Source organism: Maylandia zebra, linkage group LG3 (assembly GCF_041146795.1).
Source record: "Maylandia zebra isolate NMK-2024a linkage group LG3, Mzebra_GT3a, whole genome shotgun sequence".
In the NCBI taxonomy this organism is placed as follows: domain Eukaryota; kingdom Metazoa; phylum Chordata; class Actinopteri; order Cichliformes; family Cichlidae; genus Maylandia; species Maylandia zebra.
Window position 1 is genome coordinate 44,129,275 of NC_135169.1, and position 17,818 is coordinate 44,147,092.

General features: G+C 39.5%; 1 protein-coding gene across 1 annotated transcript; it reads right to left on the reverse strand.

The window, feature by feature from the left end:
* Positions 1-13,006: 13,006 nt before the first annotated feature.
* LOC112430875 (uncharacterized) lies at positions 13,007-15,081 on the reverse strand. The gene has a single exon (XM_024799381.2). The coding sequence runs from the start codon at positions 14,670-14,672 to the stop codon at positions 13,437-13,439; it is 1,236 nt and encodes a 411-aa protein (XP_024655149.2). The 5' UTR covers positions 14,673-15,081; the 3' UTR covers positions 13,007-13,436.
* Between the last annotated feature and the right edge of the window lie 2,737 nt (positions 15,082-17,818).

Genomic DNA, 17,818 nt, shown 5'->3' on the forward strand with positions numbered 1-17,818 from the left:
AAACACATCAGAAGGTTCTTTATGTGGCAAAAAGTTAGATCTATACAAAATGTTGCAGGGAAACGGAGAAGGAGCTCGTATAGGTTTGAGTTTTATTCACATCTGTTGTGCAGGTACAAATAGCAGAGTGGAAAACTTTATACTTTGTGTTTGCAAACATTAATTTATGAAGATTAATTAACATGAGTGTAGCACAAAGTAAAGGTGAAAGCAGTATTCTGACATGACAGTGCAATCAAAACACATTTTGCCACAACAATCTGTGAATAATTGTGACAAACAACTGTCACTTTAATATTGGACAGACTAGTTGTGCAGCCCTAACCTGAAATCTGCTGTTTGTTCTGAATGAAAAACGTTAGTCTTTGGTAAACATTTTAATCGCATTTATAGATGCAATATGTTATTTCAGTTAGACTAAATGTTACCACACGTTCCCATCATTAGAGCGCATTTAAAGTGTGGAGAAGTCTGTGAAGGTTCTCAGTCATCCAGGTCATCGTAGTCTAAGGAGCTTGGAAAGAAAAGCGTCTGGACTTCTTTGAGTTACTTGAAGACGTTTCACCTCTCATCCGAGAAGCTTCTTCAGTTCTAAGGGTCAAATGGTGGAGAGTCCAAGCTGTATTGAAGAATTTCTAACTTCATGTAGGCTAAACAGCGGCCTAGAATTAGACTCAAAACCCTGCAGTGCCCAAAATAAAGGGGGCATTAATGTGCCAGATTCTACAGAACACCAGAAATAACTGCTAAGATGGGTCCAACACATCTGAGTTCATGCTGGAGGAACTGTGGGACACACTCTGCCAACCACACTCATATATTGTGGCTCTGCCCTAAACTCTGTGTATTCTGGAGGCAGATATTTGATGCTCTCAAAGACATTTTCCAAGGTAAATATTCCACTAAGTCCTACAGTAGCAGTGTTGGGAAGGATTGCAGAACATATTGACTGCAAAGCCAAAAGTTACCTGCTAAATATATGACTCACTGCAGCCCTAAAATGCATAACTATCAGATGGTTAAAACCAGATATAATCTATGGATCCATGTCTGTCTGATGGAACAAATTACATACTCAGACTACAGAAACAAGTCTTTGAGAAACGGTGGGGACCCATGTTACCTTTCCTATTACAATGAAGAACACCACCTAGTTTTGTGAGCTCTCTCTCTCTCCACACACACACACACACACACACACACACACACACACACACACACACACACACACACACACACACACACACACACACACACAGCATGTTATGGCAGCATATTCCGGGTTTTTAGTTCACCATTTATGAGGTTTCAAGAAGAAAATAAAAGACAGATCTGAATGTTTGAAAATGTTTTGGAAAGATTCTGTAAAGATGAGATGAAAAATATTCAAAGGATAAATTTAATTGGTTTATTATTTAGATAAGAATAACAAGCAAGTAAAGGAAGAAACAAGGTAAAATGAAGTAATAATGAAAAAGTTTAACAAGTAAAAGAAGAAACAAGGTAAAATGAAGTAATAATGAAAAAGTTAAACAAGTAAAAGAAGAAACAAGGCAAAATGAAGTAATAATGAAAAAGTTTAACAAGTAAAAGAAGAAACAAGGTAAAATGAAGTAATAATGAAAAAGTTTAACAAGTAAAAGAAGAAACAAGGTAAAATGAAGTAATAATGAAAAAGTTAAACAAGTAAAAGAAGAAACAAGGCAAAATGAAGTAATAATGAAAAAGTTTAACAAGTAAAGGAAGAAACAAGGTAAAATGAAGTAATAATGAAAAAGTTTAACAAGTAAAAGAAGAAACAAGGTAAAATGAAGTAATAATGAAAGAAGTTAAACAAGTAAATGAAGAAACAAGGTAAAATGAAGTAATAATGAAAGGAGTTAAACAAGTAAAAGAAGAAACAAGGTAAAATGAAGTAATAATGAAAGAAGTTGAACAAGTAAAAGAAGAAACAAGGTAAAATGAAGTAATAATGAAAGAAGTTAAACAAGTAAAAGAAGAAACAAGGTAAAATGAAGTAATAATGAAAAAGTTAAACAAGTAAAAGAAGAAACAAGGTAAAATGAAGTAATAATGAAAGAAGTTGAACAAGTAAATGAAGAAACAAGGTAAAATGAAGTAATAATGAAAAAGTTAAACAAGTAAAAGAAGAAACAAGGTAAAATGAAGTAATAATGAAAGAAGTTGAACAAGTAAATGAAGAAACAAGGTAAAATGAAGTAATAATGAAAAAGTTAAACAAGTAAAAGAAGAAACAAGGTAAAATGAAGTAATAATGAAAAAGTTAAACAAGTAAAAGAAGAAACAAGGTAAAATGAAGTAATAATGAAAGAAGTTGAACAAGTAAATGAAGAAACAAGGTAAAATGAAGTAATAATGAAAGAAGTTGAACAAGTAAATGAAGAAACAAGGTAAAATGAAGTAATAATGAAAGAAGTTAAACAAGTAAATGAAGAAACAAGGTAAAATGAAGTAATAATGAAAGAAGTTAAACAAGTAAATGAAGAAAAAAGGCAGAGGAGAGAAAACCCCAACAATCCCCTCTGAGCAAGCACTTGGCGACAGTGGGGAGGAAAAACTGCCTTTAAACGGGCAGAAACCTCCGGCAGAACCAGGCTCAGGAGGGGACAGTCAACTGCCGGGACTGGCTGGGGGGGGTTAACAGAGGTGGAGCAAGACGAGGCTACATCAGGTGAGGAAGCAGTAGCGTCTCTCCTCTGGAACAAGTGGAACCATTTTTTTCTTTTTTTTCATGCACTTTTCCACGAGCGCTTTTTTCTGCAGGATGAGATTTCTCAGCTCGTCGATGGTTTCTGCGTTTTTTTTCTTCAAGTTTCTCACATCTTTGTTCCATCTCTTCAAATGTTGCTTCTAGTTCTTCAAGCTTGTCTTTGAGTTGTTTGGATGTTGCCTCCTGTATCAGCTTGTCCTTGTGCATGTCTGCATTTCTCTGTTGGACCTCTTTGTGCTTGTCTTCTAACTGCTTCTTTCTTTTCTTGATTTCTTGATTTTTGTCTTCATGTATTTTGTCTTCTTGTTGTTTTTGTGACTGCATTTGAGTGTGTTCACGCTTCAAGTTATTGAATTCCACCAAACGCCCCTTAACGAGCTCGGAGTTGTTTCTCGCTATCTGATCGATCCTTTTCTGCATCTGTGAGCACCGTTCCTCCAGTTTGTCCCTTTCTTCTTCCACTTTAGTTGCTTTGTCCACCAGCTGATTACAAAACTCTTGCAGTTTTAGATTTTTAGACTGAAAGTCCTGGACGATGCGTTTTCCTTCTTTCAGTCTTTTTTGTTGTTGCTCTTTCTGTTGAAGAAGGTCTTTATTTTGGCGCAGTGTTTCATCCAGGCTTTCTTTCAGCATGCGGTATTTTTCCTGCATGCTCTTCAGTTTGTGCTGCATGTCTTGTTGCTTTTTGTCCTGCTCTTCCTTCTGTTGGAGGAATTTATTCTTTTCTTCCACAGCTTCATGGAGCTGTCTTTGGAGGAGCCGATTTTTTCGGTCCATGTGGTGGAGATCCCGTTGTATCTTATCAGTCATCGTTTTCTTGTCTTGGAGCTGGTTGGTCATTTCTTTTAGTTCTGCACTCTTTTGCCTGTTTTCTTTAATGAGGTGCACAATCTGCTCTCGGGCCTGAGCAAACTTGATTCCCCAGCCCTCATTAATAATGTTTATGTCCGGCTGGCGCTGTTGTCTTTCTTCCAGCTCTTTATTTTGGGCTTCCATTCGTCTACACTTGTCCTCCAGTTGACGTTTTTCTTCTTCAATTTGTTGCATTTTTTTCTGGAGAAGGTAGTTTTCCTTCCTACTCTCCTCTAATGCCCTTTGGAAGGATGAGATGCCATTTGGGGAAATTGGCTGGCCACTCCAGGAAGGAGAGGCGGCGTAATCTTTTTGAATTGGTTGTTTTTTTCTTGGAAACATGTTGGAGTTTCTATACGATGACTTTGAAGAGCTTTCCAAATGTTTCTGTGGTGAACGTTTTGTATGCTGCAAACACAGATGCTGCTGAAACGAACTAAAACTTGCTGTTTCTCACCCCTATTTAAGGAAAAACATCAAAGGACTTATGACGTTCTATGACATCATCACTCCAATGAGATTGTCACAAGACGTTTTGGAATGGGGTGTTTTTTTTTAAACTGTTTTCAAACTTAACTTAAAATTTCAGTGTTTCCTAGTTGTGGACTATTGGTTAGTCCAGCCGATGAAGAAATTAATTGTCACAAACATCCCTAATATTACATAACAGACGACAGAAAACAAGACAGTTTTTTTTCTAATAGAGGTATAATAAAAGTTTTTTTAATTATCCTACTTTTTATAAAAGAGAACATTTATTAAAGAGTATGTATTTAATTAAAAAACTCTGTTCATCTAAAGCAGGGGTCAGCAACCTTTAAGACCCAAAGAGCCATAATTGGCCTATCTGGGGTTGAAAGGCTCGATAAATGCACGGTGTTTCGCCGGGTACACCGGCTTCCGCGAGTGTGATGCTTATTTTGAGCGATGAAAAAATAACAAAATATAATTTTATTTGTATATTGCAAAATCACAATAATCTCCCAATTTAGAACTACAAGTAAAAAAAAAAATCGAGAAGAAAAACGAAAGAAAAATAGAGTATCGCTATTTACCGTCAACTAACAGAGTTCTGTCATGTTCTCGTGACAAAGTGCCAAACTGGCCTCAGTCGTGTTTTTCTTTCTTTCATCTTCTCTTCTTTTGTTGTTTTGTTTGAAGCATTTGTTTAATTGTTGTTTTTTATTGTGTGGAAAGAATTTTTCTGAAAATATAGATATAGAGAAATGATATTATATATAGTTCTATATAAAATGTGTACAAAGGAGAAAGTATATAAAAGGGTTTTCTCAGTGGGGGATCTATGCATGAATTATTTTTAAAGACGCGGGGAAAAGGACACTGTACCTGTCGATGCACGTTTCCCAAGACTAAACGAGTCATATCGCTCCATGTTTGCTACTTTTGGTTTTTGGTTTTCTCCCGCAGAGTAAGAGCATCGCAGGAGCTCCTGAAGTCAAACGACGCCTCCCAGCACTCATTTATTAAAACGGAGTCGATGCCAAAAGTCTTAAACGTTAGAATCAAAGCAACAGCTGTGAACTCAGTCATGGTGTCATGTGCAGCCTTCATCTTACTGTCACTACTTTTTCATTTTAGGGTACGTGAGGTAAAGCGTCCGTCGATGTAGCTTGACTGTACAAAATTATTTTTCTACGTTATTAACAAAACAGAGCAGAGACTGATGCTGCTCCTGTCTGACCCCCTTGTGTATGGCACGTGTGTGTGTGTGTGTGTGTGTGTGTGTGTGTGTGTGTGTGTGTGTGTGTGTGTGTGTGTGTGTGTGTGTGTGTGTGTGTGTGTGTAGGAGCGGCAGTCGCTGTGTGAGTGTGATATCACATCTGCATCACTCAAGCGTAGGCGGGCCCGCGTCAGACAACAATAAACAAAAAGCAGAAAAAGGCCAACAGTAAAAACTCAGACTCCAGCATGAGCTCCTTCCTGCTGCTTAACCAATCACCTTCCTCCATATCATCACTGCTCCCTCCCTCCTCCTCTCTCCATCCTACACCACCTTTGTTATTTAACACCGACCCCCCCAATCTGATAATCAGACAAATTCGACACCTGACTTCACTGTGTCGACACCGTTCCTGACTATTTCTGACCTCAGGTCAGCTCTGCTATTATCCTCACATTAAGGGTTCGTTCACCTGCCTGCAGATGATCTGTGAGCTCGTCGGTTGTAAATTAAACTCTAAGCACACTGAAGGTAACCGGGAGACGTTCAGGGCCTGCAGTGCAGAGCTGCAACATGACAAAAAGGGATGGGGGCTCAGATCTCCTGAACAGGGTGGAAACAACACGGTGGGTTTGTGCTGTTTGTGATTCCTGCTCCGTCACTCTGGTGGAGACGACTGCAGCTCAGCAGCGCTCCCTGCTGATCCTCTGATGAAGATGTCAACAGTATGTAAACTGAGCTGATGTGCTGCTGTTTGAGCCCACGTGGTAGCGTACGTCCAGTATGGGAGAACTTAGTCACCGGTGCTGTCTTTGCTTGTGCTCTAGCTTTAGCCTGTTTGATTGTTTGTTTTCTATTTTATTACTGCCTAAAAGGGGAGGTGGGGGAAACACATGCCTGACTTCTCCTGTCAGAGGTTTTGTAAGCTCACTGGAAGGGAAACGTGCACAATGTAAATCATAAAACAACTGACTGGGGCTGTGCTGCAGGTGGATCAGTGCTGTGGACAGTAGCTGTGGAAAAGAGACTGGACAAAGACTCTCAGCCTTAAATACAGGACAGAGGATGATCCGATCATCTTTCAGCTAACAGTGTCGAGCAGAAGGACGGCCGGCTGATGCGTCCGTACGAACCCTTTTGTACTCACTCCTGTGTATAAGGAGGCGGCGAGGGGTTGTGTAGTTAACCTCAGGACCACACAGCTACAGCAGAGGAGAGAACACAAACGAGTCCTTTCATTCGGCTCTGTTCTTTCTCCTTGTCTGTTTTATAAGCTAACACTAGAGGGCGCCATTGTGGCACATTCAGCGCTCACTCTGAGGTCACTGGACAGAGAAGAAAATACCAAACTGGGAGACGGATGGAGACGAAACATCTGGAAGATCAGAACTGTACATTTTTAAGTGTAAGAAAAAAAAAACAGACAAAATATTTGTAAATATTAAGTTTCTTGTTTATTTATACATCCGGCCCTGTATGCTTCAGGAAAAACTGAACAGGATGGAGGTGGACCCCTGCCTGGTGGCTTGGATCTCCGACTACCTCACCGACAGACCACAGTACGCCAGGCTGAAGGACATCACGTCTGACACTGTGGTCAGCAGCACAGGAGCACCACAGGGAACTGTGCTGTCCCCTCTTCTCTTCACCCTGTACACCTCTGACTTCTCTACAACTCTGAATTATGCCATATTCAGAAGTTTGCAGATGACACGGCCATCATGGGGTGTATCTGGGATGATCAGGAAGAGGAGTACAGAAGTCTGGTGAGGAACTTTGTCGCATGGAGTCACACAAACCACCTGCAACTCAACACCTCAAAGACTAAGGAACTGGTTGTGGACTTCGGGAGGTCCAGAGAAGGTCCACTGCCGGTTCAGATAGAGGGGGAGGAGGTGGAGGTGGTCAATAAGTACAAGTACCTCGGGCTGTGGGTGGACAATAAACTGGACTGGTCATGCAACACAGAGCACCTGTATAAAAAAGCCCAAAGCCGACTGTACTTCCTCAGGAGGCTGAGGTCTTTTAACATCTGCAGGAAGCTCCTGAGGATGTTTTACCAGTCAGTGGTTGCTGGAGTACTTTTCTATGCTGTGGTGTGCTGGGGGAGCAGCACAGCAAAGAAGGACTCATCCAGGCTGGAGAAACTGATCAGGAAGGCGGGCTCTGTGGTCGGCATGAAGCTGGACACTCTGGTGACAGTGGCAGAGAAAAGGACATTAAAGAAACTGCTGGACATTATGAACAATGCTGGGCATCCTCTGCACACGGCCATTAACAACCAGAAGAGTCTGTTCAGTGACAGGTTGCTTCTCTCAAAGACAAGAACCAACAGACTTAAAAACTCCTTTGTCCCACACGCCATCAGACTGTTTAACTCCTCTCTGGAGGGGAGAGGGAGGGGAAACAGGAGGACAAAGGAGGACAAAGGAGGGTGGAACAACTAAGCTGTAGTGCCTCTTCACCTCACTGTACAATACCTTTGTGCAATACTTTTGTAAATAGTCAATGGTGCAATAGACCTCAATACTTGAAATGTGCAATTCACTTGTATTTTTATTTTTATTCCTATTTATTCTATTTATCCCCTTTGTATATTTTATTTATATTTGTCTCTGTATTTATGTGTGTGTGTGTGTGTGTGTGTGTGTGTGTGTGTGTGTGTGTGTGTGTGTGTGTGTGTGTGTACATATATATATAACATTCTGTAACTGTAACTTCTGTCGGTGCTGTGCTTTTTTGGAAACCGAATTTCCCAGAGGAACCCACCCGAGGGATTAATAAAGTTCTATCTTATCTTATCTTATTTTATGTTTTGTTTGTTTGTTTTTTGGAGTGAATGAATGATATGCTTATTTTGTGATGACAAAAGACAACAGGTGCAGTTTGTAATGAGAAGAAAAAAATGGCCGTTAGCTTGAGGTTTCAAATGAGTTCATCCTTACCACCGATCAGTTTTGTCTTTGTTTTTTCAACATTTATTTTATTTTTGTCATAACGTTGATCGTTATCATGTGACCATCCTGTAGCAGGAAGGTCGCTGTAGCAGAAGTCATCTCCACTGAAGCCCCCTCACAGCAGAGGGCCAGTCATGCTGTTTATTAGGATTTGCTAGTTTTCAGTGAGAAAAAACATTTTCATCAAGTTTTAAATCCTTTCGTTGCTCTTTTCTCTGCGATTGTCATAAAATCGTCGTCCTCTTTTCAAGCCTTAGCTCGCTTTTATTTTGAAATATGAGTCTTGTGATCAGAGATGAATCTGTGCTGCATGATGTGCGTAACATCAGAGCGATAAAAGCCAGCTTTGCCTTTCAGTGATTCGCAGTAAGGACATAAATGACCTAAACTGAGACTGAAAAAAGTGCAGTCAGTTAAATGTTAGCTCACCTAACATGTAGCAGTGTTTACATGTAGCCATGTTTGACAGACTCCAGGGCTTTGATACCATAAGATGCCTCATATCCTCACAGACTCATGAGATCACACAGGTGGTCTGACCTGCTCGTGTCACACTGTGCTGTCTGTCTGTCTGTCCGTTGTTTTTCTCCTGCAGTGATGTTATGTAGCAGAAAAACAGTTGGATGCTGGAAAAGTGCAGAGCGATGGGTGACGTGTGGAGAACATCACAGTCTGTGTGTGTTCAACAGCTGTTAGAGCCACACTTTGTCCTTTCTGTGGTATAACTGCTGGATTTATTTTATTCCAACACTTAGAAACTGTCAGCAAAGCAAAACATGATGATTGGATGATCCTGTGTCACGTCCACAGTGTCAAACGTGCACAGAGACAGTGACACCCACAGAGAAACCCTCAGCTTGGTGTCCATTGCAAATCTGCACCTGTTGTCTTCTTTCTACTTTCTTTGTTGAACTCAGAAACTCGAGACTTGAGATGAAGAAAAATGTTAAATAATGGAATAAAAAAAAGATGATTATTAAAAAAAGTAAAGTAAAATTATATAAATAAATGAGGTGATGATATTTCTGTTTACTTTAGAAGTTATTATACACTGTATGCTGTGATTCTGATCTGGGAAACATTAAAGACATTCATAGCCAGACTGCTGACTTTGTGTTTTTATTCAGTCGCCTAACAGAAGTGCAGTAAGAAACGATTTAGCCCATCCTGATTTCTTAGCTATTTGCATATTTGCCACACTTACGTGTTTCAGATCGTGAAGCAAATTTTTATGATAGATAAAGATGACCAGAGTCAGTGTAAAATAAAGCTTTTACCTGTATTGCTGGGAGGTCGGCAGCTCCCTCCACTGCTTGGCCCTCTGTGAAAAACAACTGGGATCCAGCTTCCCTGTGATGCTGAATTATATAAGCGGAAGAAAATAAATAGATAGAAGGATGGATGATTGTATTTTGTGTACAATCGTTGAAGTGTAAAAAGGGTTGGCCCTCCGTGGTGCCCTAAGCAAAGTTTGATTTTTGGAGCCCTTTAATAGTGCCAATAATAGTGATTAATGATCACCTACTATAAATGTATTTCATTTTCTAATGTTGATGTTGTTGTGAAAAATGTCATAAAAACAGATAACAAATTTGCAACTTTCATGAAAAATGTTTTCATTAATATTTTAAAAAACCAGCAAAACACCTCCCCCTGCTGGCCACACAGAGAAACAATAGATAAAACCTGAGAGCTGCACAGTTGCAGCAGTGTGGTTTACGTCATTCTGTTGTCAGCCTGTTTTACACATCGGTGGTTTCTTATTGACGTGTAAAAAGATCTGAAATCGTAGTAAATTCAGCTGCTATTGTGGGCTGGGGATGATTTACACTTAACATTTTAATAACTGGGTACTGAATGTCAGAGGCCCAATGTTCCCTCTAATTTTTCACGTGTCTGAGCGAACACACAAACTCCCTGAGCGATCCCTTGGACCACTGAGCGACATCAGACGTGTGCACTGTGGTCACGCCGGCATCGAATCCATCCAAGTTTCATGGTTTATTAAAAGAATCAAATTACAGCATTTACATTTATGTTAGACTACTTTTAATTAACTGCTTTAGCCCATTTACCATGAAAATGTAAAAACAAAAACGCGTCACATAAGGACGCTGTCATAGCCTGTCAACCACGTTGATTAGCTGCGCATATACGCATTATTGGCTGGACTATGGGATAAGGTGGCATCGTTCCCATATGGGAGCAACCAGTCACTTACTGACCAACACTGCAAAACAGAATTGTTAAAGTATTAATTTTAATTTCAATTCAGGTTAGATCTTTTTTTGTGCACAAAGCAGAATTTCTGTGCGCAGAGACTGTGCCAGCAGTGCGCAATTGCGCACGTGCGCAGCTTAGAGGGAACATTGCATAGGCCCACTAAAAGTTACAAAATAAGCTACTATCAAATACATTTACTGTAAACACATCAGAAGGTTCTTTATGTGGCAAAAAGTTAGATCTATACAAAATGTTGCAGGGAAACGGAGAAGGAGCTCGTATAGGTTTGAGTTTTATTCACATCTGTTGTGCAGGTACAAATAGCAGAGTGGAAAACTTTATACTTTGTGTTTGCAAACATTAATTTATGAAGATTAATTAACATGAGTGTAGCACAAAGTAAAGGTGAAAGCAGTATTCTGACATGACAGTGCAATCAAAACACATTTTGCCACAACAATCTGTGAATAATTGTAACAAACAACTGTCATTTTAATATTGGACAAACTAGTTGTGCAGCCCTAACCTGAAATATGCTGTTTGTTCTGAATGAAAAACGTTAGTCTTTGGTAAACATTTTAATCCCATTTATAGATGCAATGTGTTATTTCAGTTAAGACTAAATGTTACCACACGTTCCCATCATTAGAGCGCATTTAAAGTGTGGAGAAGTCTGTGAAGGTTCTCAGTCATCCAGGTCATCGTAGTCTAAGGAGCTTGGAAAGAAAAGCGTCTGGACTTCTTTGAGTTACTTGAAGACGTTTCACCTCTCATCCGAGAAGCTTCTTCAGTTCTAAGGGTCAAATGGTGGAGAGTCCAAGCTGTATTGAAGAATTTCTAACTTCATGTAGGCTAAACAGCGGCCTAGAATTAGACTCAAAACCCTGCAGTGCCCAAAATAAAGGGGGCATTAATGTGCCAGATTCTACAGAACACCAGAAATAACTGCTAAGATGGGTCCAACACATCTGAGTTCATGCTGGAGGAACTGTGGGACACACTCTGCCAACCACACTCATATATTGTGGCTCTGCCCTAAACTCTGTGTATTCTGGAGGCAGATATTTGATGCTCTCAAAGACATTTTCCAAGGTAAATATTCCACTAAGTCCTACAGCAGCAGTGTTGGGAAGGATTGCAGAACATATTGACTGCAAAGCCAAAAGTTACCTGCTAAATATATGACTCACTGCAGCCCTAAAATGCATAACTATCAGATGGTTAAAACCAGATATAATCTATGGATCCATGTCTGTCTGATGGAACAAATTACATACTCAGACTACAGAAACAAGTCTTTGAGAAACGGTGAGGACTCATATTGCCTTTCCTATTACAATGAAGAACACCACCTAGTTTTGTGAGCTCTCTCTCTCTCCACACACACACACACACACACACACACACACACACACACACACACACACACACACACACACACACACACACAGCATGTTATGGCAGTTTCAGCTGAAACTATGTTTCAAACCATAATCCGGGTTTTTAGTTCACCATTTATGAGGTTTCAAGAAGAAAATAAAAGACAGATCTGAATGTTTGAAAATGTTTTGGAAAGATTCTGTAAAGATGAGATGAAAAATACTCAAAGGATAAATTTAATTGGTTTATTATTTAGATAAGAATAACAAGCAAATAAAGGAAGAAACAAGGTAAAATGAAGTAATAATGAAAGAAGTTAAACAAGTAAATGAAGAAACAAGGTAAAATGAAGTAATAATGAAAGAAGTTAAACAAGTAAATGAAGAAACAAGGTAAAATGAAGTAATAATGAAAGAAGTTAAACAAGTAAATGAAGAAACAAGGTAAAATGAAGTAATAATGAAAGGAGTTAAACAAGTAAATGAAGAAAAAAGGTAAAATGAAGTAATAATGAAAGGAGTTAAACAAGTAAATGAAGAAACAAGGTAAAATGAAGTAATAATGAAAGGAGTTAAACAAGTAAATGAAGAAAAAAGGTAAAATGAAGTAATAATGAAAGAAGTTAAACAAGTAAATGAAGAAACAAGGTAAAATGAAGTAATAATGAAAGAAGTTAAGTAAATGAAGAAACAAGGTAAAATGAAGTAATAATGAAAGAAGTTGAACAAGTAAATGAAGAAACAAGGTAAAATGATGTAATAATGAAAGAAGTTGAACAAGTAAATGAAGAAACAAGGTAAAATGAAGTAATAATGAAAGAAGTTAAGTAAATGAAGAAACAAGGTAAAATGAAGTAATAATGAAAGAAGTTGAACAAGTAAATGAAGAAACAAGGTAAAATGAAGTAATAATGAAAGAAGTTAAACAAGTAAATGAAGAAACAAGGTAAAATGAAGTAATAATGAAAGAAGTTGAACAAGTAAATGAAGAAACAAGGTAAAATGAAGTAATAATGAAAGAAGTTGAACAAGTAAATGAAGAAACAAGGTAAAATGAAGTAATAATGAAAGAAGTTGAACAAGTAAATGAAGAAACAAGGTAAAATGAAGTAATAATGAAAGAAGTTAAACAAGTAAATGAAGAAACAAGGTAAAATGAAGTAATAATGAAAGGAGTTAAACAAGTAAATGAAGAAACAAGGTAAAATGAAGTAATAATGAAAGAAGTTAAACAAGTAAATGAAGAAAAAAGGTAAAATGAAGTAATAATGAAAGAAGTTAAACAAGTAAATGAAGAAACAAGGTAAAATGAAGTAATAATGAAAGGAGTTAAACAAGTAAATGAAGAAACAAGGTAAAATGAAGTAACAATGAAAGAAGTTAAACAAGTAAATGAAGAAAAAAGGTAAAATGAAGAAATAAGGAAAGAAGTTAGGAGAGAAAACCCCAACAATCCCCTCTGAGCAAGCACTTGGCGACAGTGGGGAGGAAAAACTGCCTTTAAACGGGCAGAAACCTCCGGCAGAACCAGGCTCAGGAGGGGACAGTCAACTGCCGGGACTGGCTGGGGGGGGGGGGGGGGGTTAACAGAGGTGGAGCAAGACGAGGCTACATCAGGTGAGGAAGCAGTAGCGTCTCTCCTCTGGAACAAGTGGAACCATTTTTTCTTTTTTTTCATGCACTTTTCCACGAGCGCTTTTTTCTGCAGGATGACATTTCTCAGCTCGTCGATGGTTTCTGCGTTTTTTTTCTTCAAGTTTCTCACATCTTTGTTCCACCTCTTCCAATGCTGCTTGTTGTTCTTCAAGCTTGTCTTTGAGTTGTTTGGATGTTTCCTCCTGTATCAGCTTGTCCTTGTGCATGTCTGCATTTTTCTGTTGGACCTCTTTGTGCTTGTCTTTTAACTGCTTCTTTCTTTTCTTGATTTCTTGATTTTTGTCTTCATGTATTTTGTCTTCTTGTTGTTTTTGTGACTGCATTTGAGTGTGTTCACTCTTCAAGTTATTGAATTCCACCAAACGCCCCTTAACGAGCTCGGAGTTGTTTCTCGCTATCTGATCGATCCTTTTCTGCATCTGTGAGCAGCGTTTCTCCAGTTTGTCCCTTTCTTCTTCCACTTTAGTTGCTTTGTCCTCCAGCTGATTACAAAACTCTTGCAGTTTTAGATTTTTAGACTGAAAGTCCTGGACGATGCGTTTTCCTTCTTTCAGTCTTTTTTGTTGTTGCTCTTTCTGTTGAAGAAGGTCTTTATTTTGGCGCAGTGTTTCATCCAGGCTTTCTTTCAGCATGCGGTATTTTTCCTGCATGCTCTTCAGTTTGTGCTGCATGTCTTGTTGCTTTTTGTCCTGCTCTTCCTTCTGTTGGAGGAATTTATTCTTTTCTTCCACAGCTTCATGGAGCTGTCTTTGGAGGAGCAGATTTTTTCGGTCCATGTGGTGGAGATCCCGTTGTATCTTATCAGTCATCGTTTTCTTGTCTTGGAGCTGGTTGGTCATTTCTTTTAGTTCTGCGCGCTTTTGCCTGTTTTCTTTATTGAGGTGCACAATCTGCTCTCGGGCCTGAGCAAACTTGATTCCCCAGCCCTCATTAGTAATGTTTATGTCCGGCTGGCGCTGTTGTCTTTCTTCCAGCTCTTTATTTTGGGCTTCCATTCGTCTACACTTGTCCTCCAGTTGATGTTTTTCTTCTTCAATTTGTTGCATTTTTTTCTGGAGAAGGTAGTTTTCCTTCCTACTCTCCTCTAATGCCCTTTGGAAGGATGAGATGCCATTTGGGGAAATTGGCTGGCCACGCCAGGAAGGAGAGGCGGCGTAATCTTTTTGAATTGGTTGTTTTTTTCTTGGAAACATGTTGGAGTTTCTATACGATGACTTTGAAGAGCTTTCCAAATGTTTCTGTGGTGAACGTTTTGTAGGCTGCAAACACAGATGCTGCTGAAACGAACTAAATCTTGCTGTTTCTCACCCCTATTTAAGGAAAAACATCAAAGGACTTATGACGTTCTATGACATCATCACTCCAATGAGATTGTCACAAGACGTTTTGGAATGGGGTGTTTTTTTTTAAACTGTTTTCAAACTTAACTTAAAATTTCAGTGTTTCCTAGTTGTGGACTATTGGTTAGTCCAGCCGATAAAGAAATTAATTGTCACAAACATCCCTAATATTACATAACAGACAACAGAAAACAAGACAGTTTTTTTTCTAATAGAGGTATAATAAAAGTTTTTTTAATTATCCTACTTTTTATAAAAGAGAACATTTATTAAAGAGTATGTATTTAATTAAAAAACTCTGTTCATCTAAAGCAGGGGTCAACAACCTTTAAGACCCAAAGAGCCATAATTGGCCTATCTGGGGTTGAAAGGCTCGATAAATGCACGGCGTTTCGCCGGATACACCGGCTTCCGCGAGTGTGATGCTTATTTTGAGCGATGAAAAAATAACAAAATATAATTTTATTTGTATATTGCAAAATCACAATAAGCTTCCAATTTAGAACTACAAGTAAAAAAAAAAATCGAGAAGAAAAACGAAAGAAAAATAGAGTATCGCTATTTACCGTCAACTAACAGAGTTCTGTCATGTTCTCGTGACAAAGTGCCAAACTGGCCTCAGTCGTGTTTTTCTTTCTTTCATCTTCTCTTCTTTTGTTGTTTTGTTTGAAGCATTTGTTTAATTGTTGTTTTTTATTGTGTGGAAAGAATTTTTCTGAAAATATAGATATAGAGAAATGATATTATATATAGTTCTATATAAAATGTGTACAAAGGAGAAAGTATATAAAAGGGTTTTCTCAGTGGGGGATCTATGCATGAATTATTTTTAAAGACGCGGGGAAAAGGACACTGTACCTGTCGATGCACGTTTCCCAAGACTAAACGAGTCATATCGCTCCATGTTTGCTACTTTTGGTTTTTGGTTTTCTCCCGCAGAGTAAGAGCATCGCAGGAGCTCCTGAAGTCAAACGACGCCTCCCAGCACTCATTTATTAAAACGGAGTCGATGCCAAAAGTCTTAAACGTTAGAATCAAAGCAACAGCTGTGAACTCAGTCATGGTGTCATGTGCAGCCTTCATCTTACTGTCACTACTTTTTCATTTTAGGGTACGTGAGGTAAAGCGTCCGTCGATGTAGCTTGATTGTACAAAATTATTTTTCTACGTTATTAACAAAACAGAGCAGAGACTGATGCTGCTCCTGTCTGACCCCCTTGTGTATGGCACGTGTGTGTGTGTGTGTGTGTGTGTGTGTAGGAGCGGCAGTCGCTGTGTGAGTGTGATATCACATCTGCATCACTCAAGCGTAGGCGGGCCCGCGTCAGACAACAATAAACAAAAAGCAGAAAAAGGCCAACAGTAAAAACTCAGACTCCAGCATGAGCTCCTTCCTGCTGCTTAACCAATCACCTTCCTCCATATCATCACTGCTCCCTCCCTCCTCCTCTCTCCATCCTACACCACCTTTGTTATTTAACACCGACCCCCCCCCCAATCTGATAATCAGACAAATTCCCAAACACCTGACTTCACTGTGTCGACACCGTTCCTGACTATTTCTGACCTCAGGTCAGCTCTGCTATTATCCTCACATTAAGGGTTCGTTCACCTGCCTGCAGATGATCTGTGAGCTCGTCGGTTGTAAATTAAACTCTAAGCACACTGAGGGTAACCGGGAGGCGTTCAGGGCCTGCAGTGCAGAGCTGCAACATGACAAAAAGGGATGGGGGCTCAGATCTCCTGAACAGGGAAGAAACAACACGGTGGGTTTGTGCTGTTTGTGATTCCTGCTCCGTCACTCTGGTGGAGACGACTGCAGCTCAGCAGCGCTCCCTGCTGATCCTCTGATGAAGATGTCAACAGTATGTAAACTGAGCTGATGTGCTGCTGTTTGAGCCCACGTGGTAGCGTACGTCCAGTATGGGAGAACTTAGTCACCGGTGCTGTCTTTGCTTGTGCTCTAGCTTTAGCCTGTTTGATTGTTTGTTTTCTATTTTATTACTGCCTAAAAGGGGAGGTGGGGGAAACACATGCCTGACTTCTCCTGTCAGAGGTTTTGTAAGCTCACTGGAAGGGAAACGTGCACAATGTAAATCATAAAACAACTGACTGGGGCTGTGCTGCAGGTGGATCAGTGCTGTGGACAGTAGCTGTGGAAAAGAGACTGGACAAAGACTCTCAGCCTTAAATACAGGACAGAGGATGATCCGATCATCTTTCAGCTAACAGTGTCGAGCAGAAGGACGACCGGCTGATGCGTCCGTACGAACCCTTTTGTACTCACTCCTGTGTATAAGGAGGCGGCGAGGGGTTGTGTAGTTAACCTCAGCACCACACAGCTACAGCAGAGGAGAGAACACAAACGAGTCCTTTCATTCGGCTCTGTTCTTTCTCCTTGTCTGTTTTATAAGCTAACACTAGAGGGCGCCATTGTGGCACATTCAGCGCTCACTCTGAGGTCACTGGACAGAGAAGAAAATACCAAACTGGGAGACGGATGGAGACGAAACATCTGGAAGATCAGAACTGTACATTTTTAAGTTTATTTTGGGCAACTGCAGGGTTTTGAGTCTAATTCTAGGCCGCTGTTTAGCCTACATGAAGTTAGAAATTCTTCAATACAGCTTGGACTCTCCACCATTTGACCCTTAGAACTGAAGAAGCTTCTCGGATGAGAGGTGAAACGTCTTCAAGTAACTCAAAGAAGTCCAGACGCTTTTCTTTCCAAGCTCCTTAGACTACGATGACCTGGATGACTGAGAACCTTCACAGACTTCTCCACACTTTAAATGCGCTCTAATGATGGGAACGTGTGGTAACATTTAGTCTTAACTGAAATAACACATTGCATCTATAAATGGGATTAAAATGTTTACCAAAGACTAACGTTTTTCATTCAGAACAAACAGCAGATTTCAGGTTAGGGCTGCACAACTAGTTTGTCCAATATTAAAGTGACAGTTGTTTGTCACAATTATTCACAGATTGTTGTGGCA

What these genes read in the sequence shown, in the direction of transcription:
- LOC112430875 (XM_024799381.2), bottom strand. Translation starts at nt 14,672, where the DNA reads ATGTTTCCAAGAAAAAAACAACCAATTCAAAAAGATTACGCCGCCTCT.